At 40.3% G+C, this 12,744-nt stretch overlaps 1 protein-coding gene across 1 annotated transcript in view; it reads left to right on the plus strand.

Moving 5' to 3' along the window:
* Nucleotides 1–11,511, plus strand: part of STXBP3 (syntaxin binding protein 3) — a 54,076-nt gene extending 42,565 nt beyond the window's left edge. Inside the window, exons 14-19 of the mRNA XM_020784636.3 lie at nucleotides 611–749; nucleotides 2,896–3,002; nucleotides 4,839–4,937; nucleotides 7,641–7,726; nucleotides 7,860–8,008; nucleotides 10,618–11,511. Of these exons, the coding sequence (XP_020640295.3) occupies nucleotides 611–749; nucleotides 2,896–3,002; nucleotides 4,839–4,937; nucleotides 7,641–7,726; nucleotides 7,860–8,008; nucleotides 10,618–10,715 (678 nt within the window). The 3' untranslated portion in view covers nucleotides 10,716–11,511. The remainder of the gene's footprint in view (nucleotides 1–610; nucleotides 750–2,895; nucleotides 3,003–4,838; nucleotides 4,938–7,640; nucleotides 7,727–7,859; nucleotides 8,009–10,617) is intronic.
* Nucleotides 11,512–12,744: the final 1,233 nt, after the last annotated feature.

Raw genomic sequence — 12,744 nt, forward strand, 5'->3', positions numbered from 1 at the left:
AGTACTAATGGAAAGCTATTGCTTTAAAAAAGTGGGGGGGGGGGGACTAGGAGCTACATCATGTGTAGCTGCTAGGTATTGGCTTCCTGACTAGAAGGGCTACTAGGATACTCTCACAATAGTTTCCTCTTGCCCTTCAAGGTCCAAGTTCAAACATTTCCTTTGGCTGTTGTTCAGTGGAGATGACAACAATTCTCTCATAGCTACTCTATGGAATTATTTATCCACGTTCAGGAGTGAAACTGCAATAAAAAGCTATTTTTAGGGACAATGGAGATTAGCAGGAGGAGGAGAGGGAGCAAAGAGGGAGCAACAGCTTGGGCTTATTTAAGCGAGGGACTTGGTGAACTGATTTCTTCTAGAAATTAGATCAACTAATAGTTGCAAATATATGACTTTGTACAAGGTGTTGCTAACTCATTGCAGCAATACAGTCTAATCATAATTGTACCTGGGAAGTAGGGCATAGTTCATCTAGGAAGTTAAATATGGTGTGAAATGCTTGTGACATTTCACCTTGTAGGAGAAGATTAATTTCAGGCTGTGGCTACATTAAAGTTAACATTATGCATTAATTATTTGATTCAACAAGTTATCTTTTATAACACAGGATTTGGCTCTTGGAATGGATGCTGAGGGACAGAAAGTGAGAGACTCAATGCAGGTCCTCCTTCCAGTACTGCTCAATAAAAATCATGATAGCTATGATAAGATAAGAGCCATCCTCCTTTATATCTTCAGCACAAATGGTAAGATTTAAAATTTGCATCTACTGTTCAAAGATGCTTTAATCCATAATTTGATGTTGCAAATATCATGTATCATACTAAAGAGATGTATTATTATTATTATTATTATTATTATTATTATTATTATTATTATTATTATTATTATTATTATTATTATTATTATTATTATTATTATTATTATTATTATCATTATTATTATTATCATTATTATTATTATTATTATTATTATTATTATATCCCGCCTATCTGGTCGTATCAGGACCACTCTAGGCGGCTAACAACATAAAAAAATACAATAAATAAACATATCAAAACAGTTTTACATAATACAACTATTAAACAGAATGGAAAAGCTGTAGGAGAGGGGGAAGAGGGCATCAGTAATTATCTGATGGGAAGGCCTGCCTAAACATCCATGTTTTTAATTGATTCTTGAAAATACCCAGCGAGAGAGCCACGTGAATCTCAGGAGGTAGGTTGTTCCAGAGGCGAGGAGCCACCGCCGAGAAGGCCCGATTTCTTGTCTTCTTCTTCCGGGCCTCACTCAGCATTAGGCTCCTCAGCCTCACCTCCTGGCTCGCACGAGTGACATGGGTAGATCTTGGTGGGAGAAGGCGTTCCGCCAAGTACCGAGGTCCTAAACCGTTTAGGGCTTTATACGTGAGCATCAACACTTTGAAGTCGATGCGGAATCGGGTGGGCAGCCGATGCAATGCGGCCAGAGTGGGTGAAATGTGTTGGTATTTTCTCACTCCACTAAGTAATCTGGCCGCCGCATTCTGCACCACCTGTAGTTTCCGCAGCAGCCTCAAAGGTAGCCCCACGTAGAGCGCATTACAGTAGTCTAATCTTGAGATTACGAGCGTGTGCACCAAGGTGGTGAGCGCCCCAACGTCAAGGTAGGACCGCAGCTGCGCTATCCGCCTAAGATGAAAAAAGGCGGAACGGACCACAGACGCCACCTGGAATTCCATGGTGAGCGCTGGGTCCAGATGGATCCCCAAGCTGTGGACGCCATCCTTGGTGGGCAGGGTCACTCCCCCCAAAGAGAGTGAGTTTCCCAAATCCCCAACTGTATGGCTTAATGAAATGCCATTTATGCTGCTATGTGGGCCATCTGGAACTTAGCCACAGTCTACATATACCCTCTGAGCTGAGCCTATTGAAATGAATGCAAGTTGTGCAGAAGTCCCCCCTCCCCCCCTTTTTAGGGGCGGGGGAGAAAATACTTCTGAGTAATTGTGATCTTTTTGCATGAAACTTAAATGCTGCCAAGCTAAAGAAAACAGACTGCTTGCGATACATTAGCTTGGATAAGTTGGAGTCCTGTTTACAGTGGGATTACTGTTAAACAGACATAAGATTGTGTTCTTAAGTTTGTATAAGGGATATTTTTCATGTTCTTTTCTCTACAGGTACTTTTATATGATGAAGCACCTCTGAAAAAGGGGTGGTGGTTCTGAGCAATGAGGAGGGAAGGGGATTTTTTTTCCTGTAGGCTTTCTGAAGCAATTTAGAAACTGAGCTTAATTTCAGGCAATTCTGCCCTTCCCCAGCAGCCGTAGTTGCCACATTTTGTATTGCTCAGAAGGACCTGTGTGGTATTTAAAGGGTTGTAAGTGGCTATACATGGAAAGAGAATGGGAAGTGGCTGAACGTCCTCATGTTGATTTGACTTGATCCAATAATGTATCTGGAGTTACTGTATTTATAATATAATGTAACTGCCAAAGCGATGGGAAGAGACTGTGCATTTTAATAGTATACTATACAGAGCTATATCTATAGTACAAATACACAAGAATGTTTCAAATGTTTAAATACATCTAAATGCTAATTTGAATACTTTGGGTGAATCCAAGATTGCACTCACATACTTTTGTTAACACAGTAGAATGCTCTCCTCCTTTCTTCACTCCCATAGCCCACTGTATGTTTGAAAAGTTGCCCTGCGGGTTTCCCAACCATTTGGAGTAGATGGGGCATATGGAAGTAGTGGGGGGGATTGCCCCATCTAGTTCCACTGGTGGAATTGCTTCTGCAAGCCGAATGACACTGCTGAATCTTGGCCTTTGAATTTTAATCTAAACAAGTATCATTAAGTTACTAATTCAGAATATCATATTTATTTTTAAATATTGAAAAGGAACTACTCAAGAGACCTTGGACAAGCTGATCCAAAAAGTACAGATAGAAAATGATAGCGACATGATCAAAAATTGGAAGTACCTTGGTGTACCTATTCTTGCCACAGTAAGGAATGCAGCATTTCTTTTTCCAGTCAGCTCTGTATTTATTCTCTTTTAGCAATGGCTACATTATCATGCTTCTTTTCTCTGGTCTATTCTGACTTTCCTCACTGACTTTTGTGTTTCACATTTCTCTGGTACTCCAGATTCCTCAAACCCCAAACATTTAAATCAGAAAAATTTAGACACATTCAGGCAATATAAACCAAGCACAATTCTGGTTTAGAACAAATTAAGAAATTTATTGTAGATTATTGGTCAAATTCGCAGTGTTACATTGTAGTGATATTAACAATATCTCATATTCATATAGTTTCTGGGAATGTGGAAAGAATTCACATAAGATCCATGTGATCAATTATGTCACAGATTATCTCTGTGAGAAACCTGTAATGTAGAACTGCTATAGTGTCTCATATTAATACTCTTTTATAAGTTATGCAGGTTTTGAGTAGAGTAGTTCATATGAAAACTAGTTAGTCTTATTCATTTATTTATACCCTGCCCATTTAGACACAGGCCTACTCTGGGCGGCTAACAATAAATAGTCATGTAATATAACTCACACTACATGGCAGGATATATTTTGCAAAGCTAGGCCACATCATTCAGTATGCCTGTGAGTAACATAGTTAATTCTAATCATGAACAACAAGCAGAGAACAGGACTTGGAATAATTTGCTTGTGTTTGTTTCTAGTTGTGCAAAACTAATGGCCATTGCTAATTGATGAGGTTCCTGGTATGTGCTAGGTGCATCACTGACATATGACTGCCATGCACTTGTCAGTTGGCATCAGCAACATAGCTAATTTCTCTAGTCTGTGTGTAAAATCTCAACCAACTTTTGGCCGATAGTCCTAGTGTGCTTCATGATGCTAGATAAAGAGATGTAGCCCTGTCTGTGCTAAGATTCATCTACTCAGTGAAATCTGAATGAACAGATGTGAATGTACTTCCAGATACATTTGTTCACAGGATTTCCATTCTGGATAGCAAACACATGAATAACTAAGAGTCTACAAATGAAGTTAATTGTGGTGATCTTGCCTGTGTGATAGGTTGTTAGACTATTGTCCTTACACTGAATGTGAAGGGTTAATTTCTGACATTACATCCTCAAGGCTCAGGTTGATACAGATGTGATTCTGGCCCCTACCTGCTACATACATGGTGAAGATTTAGCAGGGTTAGGGCTGGTAGTAATTACGTACATATATAAATGAATGGATACTAGGATAAATCATTTTTCCCTTTTCACAGTTTATATATTAAGAGATACTTCAGTTTTGTCTTGCTGCAATAAAACCGTGCTGCTTGCTGAAGAAAAGCTACTGTCCTGTCCCTTTATTAGTCTCTCTTGTTTCTGTGATTATGTCAATCCCATTGTTTAAAAATGACTGGAGAATACTACCTTTTCAATCAATATCAGGTTTCCTAAACAGTAAACAAAAAGTTAAGTACAGTTTATTTGTTAAACAGTTTTCAGCATGTACCACAGTCAGAGTGACATATAAGAAGCAATAAATATTACCACTGTCACTCCTATTTTTTGTAGAAACCAGATTCATCAGACAGTAAATATTCAGCTTGAAGATGAAAGCTTAGTTAAATCCCAGACTGTAAATGTACTACATTGGTGAAAAGTAAAGGAAATTATACGATAATGTTCAATTTAGTTAGGTCCTCAAAAATACAAATAACCTATCGTGCACCATTGTATGGTTATGTTTTCTTCTTATCTGACTTTCTTAAGGCAGTAATAAATCTCAGACTTCGGTGTTAGTTTGTTTTTTAAAATCTTCATTGTTTATTAAAACACAATACTTTTGATGTTTTAGTCTACAACACAACAGCGCAAACCCCCAAGGAGAGACCGTTCTTCAGAAGAAACATTTCAGCTTTCTAGATGGACGCCCCTTATTAAAGATATTATGGAGGTAACATTTCCAGATTTTTTTAAAAAAAGAGCTATATTAGTAGAATATATAAGCCTTTCAAAGGCTCTAGTTAGTGCCCCTATTTTAGTTGATGTATACTTCAGATATTTTATTATGGGGCAAAAAATCTATCAAAATGCACACAAGGACACCACATTGAATACATGCATTAATCAGTTTCCCCTAATCTGCTTTGAAGTTATTTAGAGACAGACTCAGATATTTACATGCTGCCCATTTCATTTGTAGTGCTGTTGTGACAAGATGAGGAACAATCCTCATTTGCCTTACATAGCAGTTAATGTTCAGATGTTGTGGCTGTAAACATTTAAAAGGCATACGCTGCAAAATCTTACTTTTAAAAGGTAATGGCTTGCAGTTCTGATGTGCTGTACCGCATATGCCTCATCAGTTTATAGTTAATTTTTAAATTTTTAATTTTTTTTGCTCCATAAGACGCACCTCTCCATAAGACGCACCAAATTTTTAGGAGAAGAAAACAGGAAAAAAAATCTGTTTTCTTCTCCTAAAAATTGGTGAGCCTTAGGGAGAGGTCCGTCTTATGGAACACAACCTAGGACCATTTGGAGGCTCACCCAGCCCCCCCGAAGGCCATAGGGGGCAAAATCACCACCTTCTGGGGCTCTTTTGAGGCTTGGAATGCTTCAGAAGAGCCCCAGAAGGTGGCAATTTCGCCCCCTCTAGCCTGGTGGGGGGGCAGGGTGAGCCTCAAAAGGGTCCTAGAGTGTGTTCCAGGACCCTTTAGAGACTCACCCTGCCCCCCCAGGGTCAGAGGGGCCAAAATTGCCACCTTCTGGGGCTCTTTTGAGGCTTGGGAAGTTTCAGAAGAGCCCCAGAAAATGGCAATTTCGCCCCCTCTAGCCTGGTGGGGGGGCAGGGTGAGCCTCCAAAGGGTCCTAGAGTGTGTTCCAGGACCCTTTAGAGACTCACCCTGCCCCCGCCCGGGGGTCAGAGGGGGCAAAATCGCCACCTTCTGGGGCTCTTTTAAGGCTTCGGAAGCTTCAAAAGAGCCCCAGAAGGTGGTGATTTTGCCCCCCCTGGACCCGTGGGGGGGTGGGGGAAGCATGGCAAGGATCCAAGGGAGCCTTCCAGACCCTTGCCACACTCCCCCCACCCACCCCCCACGGGGCCAGCGCGGGCAAAATAGCGACCTTCCAGGACCTTTTGAGAAGCTTTCAAGCCTCTCAAAAGGTCCTGGGAGCTGGCAATTTTGCCCCGCCTGGACCCGTGGGGGGGGTGGAGGAAGCATGGCAAGGGTCCAAGGGAGCCTTCCAGACCCTTGCCACACTCCCCCACCCCCCCACGGGGCCAGCGCGGGCAAAATAGCGACCTTCCAGGACCTTTTGAGAAGCTTTCAAGCCTCTCAAAAGGTCCTGGAAGGTCGCTATTTCGCCCGTGCTGGCCCCGTGGGGGGTGGGGGAGCATCGCAAGGGTGCTGGAAGGCTCCCTCGGACCCTTGCGACGCTCCCCCCCACGGGGCCAGTGAGGGCGAAGTCACCACCTTCGCACCATAAGACGCACGGACTTTCTACCCCCCCCCCCCTTTGGAGAGAAAAAAAGTGCGTCTTATGGTGCAAAAAATACGGTATAGTTAATTTTTAAATGAATTTCCCCCTTTCCCGAAAAGTTTTTTGAAAATGAATGAAGTAGCTAAAGTTGCAGTATGAAATAGCATTTGAAGCATGGATTGTTATTCTGCCAACATTTAGTGAAGTTACACTGACATATCTGTAAATGTAATTTTGAAATTACCATCACATAGAAGGAATGAAGATACTCAACTGAGTTATGCCATCATTATTGGGAAGGAAAACAATTGGCTGTAACTCATTCTTTGTAACAAGTTAACTTCTGAACTCTTTTAAAAAGTCATTACAACCATAATTTAATGCTTAGTGTACTTCAGGCAGTTACACGTTGGGCAAAACCCTGTTCATGTAATGTAAAGTTATGCCAGCATAAATGTGCTGGGCACTACACCTTGTGACAAGGAGCTGCATTATTCAACTGCTCAAGTGGTCACATACTCCCAATATGTGCAATTCCCCAACAGAAGTGCTTTATGGAGAGCACTTCTGCCATGGTATTGTCATAATTTCCATGGGCGCAACCTTGAGTTTGCCTCTTGTAAGTGGGTAAGAGCCACCTTTCAGTTTCAACATACAGTATTTACTGAAAGTTAAATGCATCTTTTTGCACGTTCTTCACATATGTACGTGGACAAATGTAATTTTTAAAAAATCATGTCAGCTTCCTTAGGTCCCAGTTCTGAGAGAAAGACAGGATGTACATTAAATAGAGAGAGAAACCTACATTATATACTGGGAAGTATAGAGGTGCTTTTTTGTCTTCTCATTGAATTGCCTGCTAGCCCAAATTTCAAATATTGATTGTCTCCCACTGTGCTCATTCAGTGTTTAGCTAGATCATGTACCTGTTACTATGATTAGAGTTGGGAAGAAATATGCAGTGATTTAGAGGTTTTCCCAGAAAAGTGGTTCTTTTTTATTTTTTTGGCATATTCTCTTTTATCAGCATGTGCATAATTTCAGCAGTTTATACATACGTTTATGCAGAAGATGTTTCTGGCTGTCAGCATGTTTTCAACAGTATTTGCCAGTCAGAATATATCTGACAGCTCTGGAACACCTTGGTTTAAAGGAACTGGATTTTTTCCCCTAGGATGCAATAGAAAATAAACTGGATTCAAAGGATTGGCCTTATTGTTCTCAGTGCCCTGCACCCTGGAATGGTTCAGGAGCAGTGAGGTAAGTGGTTTAATGGTGTTTCAGTAAAAACTCTTCTCCATTTATAAAGCAAATTCCTGATTTTTATTTTTACCACATATCATAAATATAAATGGCTTGATTTAGAACATTTTGATATATTCTAACTCAACAGTGCACGTCATAAGCCCAAGACTAGTCACGTGGATGAACGGAAGAGTGGATCAAAGCTGATTGTGTTTGTAATTGGAGGAATTACCTATTCTGAGATGCGCTGTGCATATGAAGCTTCTCAAGCCCACAAATCTTGTGAAGTTATTATTGGTAAGTGAAAAGTAATAGTTAGGTACAAGTATTTAAACATGGTGTTCATTCTCAGTCAGAATATGGTTCTCTTTACACTGCTGTTTCATGATGAATTAATATACTGAATGACAAGTTCTTGGTTGTCAAAAATTTTTTTAAATAAGGTGTTCATATGAAAGGCTTTTTTGGGTCTTCGTGCTTCTGCATCACTTTTAATTTACTTACATTTCACCTTGTTATATTCTGTTGACCATTCATACAATTTATAGATCTTCTTGCTCACTTACCATGAACTTTATACTCTTCTTCAAATAATGAGGTGCCTCATCCAAAGGCTTCAATGCTTAAAATTATGAATCAACATCTGGCATAATACTGGTTACTATGCAGCATCTTGGACTACTCTGCTTTTCTCAGCTGTGAAAAGCGTATTTTTCCCCTGCAATGAACAGTCCATAAAAGAATCACGGGAGAAGATCATCAGCCTGTAATTTTTTTTTAGAAGACTTGGCATGTCCTTGTGCACATGCATGTCTATGTCCTTTATAAGAAACTTTTGGGAAAGAGATAGTCTAGCAGATCACACATTTGTACTTGGAAAAAACGTAGACACCATGTTGATTCTCCCGGTAGCCATGCTTTTTCTTTTATCAGGGGTAAAATAATAGAACTCTTATTTGACAGGATGTTAGGCTGGCACTGCCCCACCCTTGGATATAAACTGATACCAATCTCCTCCATTCTTCCTCAGTCTGGTTGTTGTGGGTTTTTCGGGCTCTTTGGCCATGTTCTGAAGGTTGTCCTTCCTGACATTTCGCCAGACTCTGTGGCCGGCATCTTCAGAGGACAGCACTCAGTCCTCTGAAGATGCCGACCACAGAGACTGGCGAAACGTCAGGAAGAACAACCTTCAGAACACGGCCAAAGAGCCCGAAAAACTCACAACAACCATTAGATCCCGGCTGTGAAAGCCTTTGTGAATATTTCTTCAGTCTCTTTCCCCTTCTGTAACCATATATTTTATACATGTATTTTTATATTTGAGTAAAAAAAATAAGCACTGTAATATACATGTCTGCTAACAAACTGATATGGTTTCTAAGCTTAACCCTTGCTGCGGCAGTTGAATTTTAGCTACTGTTGCTGAAGCATATTATCTGGGAAAGTAGTTATAGGTACTGTTGACAATGTTGCTTAGGAAGTGCCACATACGTAGCTGTGCCCTCTGTAGCATTGTGATTGCCCCCCATCCCCCCTCCATCACGACATGACAAGTGTTTGCAGGAACAAGCTCTTTTATTGGAGCAATACAAACTCTTAAAGAGCCAATTGGCTAAACAATAAACTTATAAACTTTTTGGATGCCAGGGAGTTAACTGCACCCTCAGTCTACACCAATGCGAGTCTCTAACAGTAATTTACAGCAGTGGTCCCCAACCTTTTTAACACAGCGGACCAGTTGGGGAAGGTGGGGCACCCCCCATGCTCATGTGCATATGCGAAGGGGGCGCTGTCGCGTGCATGCGCAAAGGCAGGGGGGCGCTCCGGCACGTACGCACTTCTGTGCATGCACAAAGAGGCTGCAGGGGGAGTGCGTGCAGGGGGGGGAGATCCATCTCGGGTCCGGCCCAGGCTGGCACTGGGCCGTGGACCAGTGGTTGGGGACCCCTGATTTACAGGAGCAGAACTCTGCCCCTTCTACCAGTTTCAGAACTCCTTGCAGATGGGCCAAACATGGAGTACCACAACAAAAGTGCTGGGTGCAACCACTCACCTGTCCCTAGAGTTGTGTGGCCTGGGCTCCTTCTCCAGCTACTCCTCTATAATCACTGCTAGTGGTGGCTGCTCCATAGGTGTGGTACTTTTCCTTGGCAGCATGACCAAAATCTATGCAGACATGGCTGGGTCACCAGAGTAGCGAAGTGCAGAGGGGGGTGAGGTCCACTGCTGCTTCAGCAGCCTTCTTGCATCGCCTTGCCTTGTCTTGGCATACCTGTGCTGCTTCCTCAGGCAGGACCAGGAGCTCTTCCCAATGCCCTGTGTCAGGATCCCAGAGACAGATAGTCTCCCAGCTGTCCGTCGAGCACTCCGGTAACCCAGCACCTCCTGGGCTTCGAATGTCTCCCAGTCGATGGCGTCTGCCAACAGTCCACCTCACTCTCCTCCTTAAATCCCTAGGCTGCCATGGCTCCATGTGTGGCCTCTGAGGTGTCAGCATCTGTGCTGCCAATGTCCTAGTCCACAGGTGAACCGTGGGTTGGGAATCTCTCCCTACTCACAAGGAGGTGGAAATCCCACTCTTGCCAGCAGAAGGATCAGGGCTGGTCCCACAAATATTAATAGTTTGTTGAGTGGGTTTAAATAAAAAAGGGGCAAACATTTATTATGCAGTCCTTTATTTCTATGCATTATCCCAAAAGTACTGGGACATGGGACATATGCTCACTGAACTTTTTTTTTAAATAGGATTTTGATCTAGTGGAGAACAGAGCATTGTGTTTTTTTGTGAATTTAAAAATACTGTTTCGCAAAACAATTGTGTGCCTCCATGTATTGTTATCCTTAAATTTTGTAGACTAATGTTAAAGATCACCATTCATAAGATTACATTTTTGTTTTTAAAACAGGCTCTACTCACATTGTGACACCTAGAAGACTACTGGATGACATGAAAGCACTTACTGTAGCAAAATCAAAGGACACTGTATATTTTAAGAATGAATAGAAATTGTAGTGTTCTGAGATTTTCAGTTGTTCCTGAAGATACTAAGAATGCTAATGTAGATCTTAAGGACACAGTCTAGCCCAAATTAAGCATGTTAAGTTCCATTAATTTCAGTGGAAGAAACAAAGGTATCTATAGAACTTTTTCATTGAAATCAATGGGGCTTAAGAATTTGGCCTGAACTAGATTGTACCCTATGTATATATTTTATAAATCAGTGCTATATTTGGGACTGTTCTTTTTATAATTTGAAATCTGCTGCTTTTCCTTGGGTTGGGGGGAAAGGGGAAGATAATCTATAAGAGGACAGATGTGTGTAAGAGTGTTTTAATATTAACGTAATTGGTTAGAGATAGCATTTTGCTGTGAAATGTTTGATGTAGAGAATGCTCACCCCTGCAACACTCTAGGCTAGGACTTGGGTTACATGTTTGTACATATGCGAATGCGTTTTCAATAATAGTGTGTAAACTTTCTATCCTGGAAACATGTTTATTTCTAAAGATGCTATTATAAAAGGGCCATGAAATATTGAAGAGGGAAAGTTGTAAATATAAATGTATAGCACAGTTTCATAGCTGCAGTACGTTGAGCTACAACTTAATGCAACATGTAAAAAGTCATTGCAGTTGACTTGCAGTAAGGTGCAGAATGTAAGGCAAAAATTCCTGAGACACTGGAGACAAAAATATTAGCTATGTGTTTGGAACTGCATGGATATTTCTATGGTATTTGGGTCAGGTTAATCATGGCAGCAGTAAACATTTTACCATCAATAAAGAACATTGAAGAATGAGTCTTGACCACTTGTTTTGACTGCTTTTGCCAGAGCTCTAAAAGAGAATGCAGTGCTGGGCAACTCGTTTTTTTCCTCCATCCACATGCAGAACTAAGTGCCACACTGGGCTCTTTCAATCATATTTCTTTTCTTGCTTGACTGCCATTGGTATGAGAATGTTGAGAAGCATAAACATGTGATAATATTCTCAGCTTTATCCTTCTCTTTATCCATAAAGGTATTAAAATCACCTGCCATTATTTCAACCCTTTTCCTTATCTCTTCCAGTTCTTTAAACATTTCCTTAAAGAAATTAACTTTGACCTTCATTTTCCACAAGCTTTTTTTTGAAAATTTCAGACCAATTTAGTTTGACTTCACAAACACCTCTTGCTTGATGAGTTTCTTGTAAAAAGTATTAAGAATATTATTATGGTTTTGAATGGTAAGGAAGATTGTTTGGAGAGCTATTTGGAGAATGATGAAAGGACATGAAAAGGGATACACGTTCTCCTCCATCCATAAGAGTTACTCTAATAGATTACAGTACAGTATATAGTCATATCTAATAGTTTGATCTCACAAGTAGTTAAAACTGAGGTTGGATTAATACAAGTAAAATTCATACTTAACTAAATATGGATATTAAAATCAAATGTGATTATAGAGAAGCTAGAAGATGGAGGTTAGATACTATTTTTCAGCAAAAGAAAATAATAGATAAAATGGAAAACAAAACTATGGAAATATGAGAAATTAATGACAGGGAAGGTTGCAGCCAGGGTATTATATGGGACACTAATTAGTGATGAGAGGAATCTGTATCAGGGAATCATACTCTTCAGAGAGAAAGAGAAAAACACATTAAAAAAGGTTGAAAATAAAATATGGTTGTTGGAAAGAAAATATATGATGAGGACAAAAATGTATATGAGAAATAATGGCAAAAAAAGTGGGAGAATATTGAAATGGAGACAATTCAGAGAAATTTAATATATTTGAAAAGATATTATTTCAAATTTAGTAATAAAAATTCAAGAACATTGGCCAGAACCCCACAAGTAGAAAAATTCAAGAACCTTAATGGAGTAGTTATAAACCATAGAGGTACTGTTATCAGTTTGGTAACCATTCTATCCTGGAAACATATTTGTTTCTAAAGATGGTATGATAAAAAGGCCATTAAGTATATATTTGAAATCTATTATCCCTTTAAAAATCTTTTAAAGGAGTAATAGAACAATTATATTT

The sequence above is a fragment of the Pogona vitticeps genome, chromosome 4 (genome assembly GCF_051106095.1).
Source record: "Pogona vitticeps strain Pit_001003342236 chromosome 4, PviZW2.1, whole genome shotgun sequence".
In the NCBI taxonomy this organism is placed as follows: Eukaryota; Metazoa; Chordata; class Lepidosauria; order Squamata; family Agamidae; genus Pogona; species Pogona vitticeps.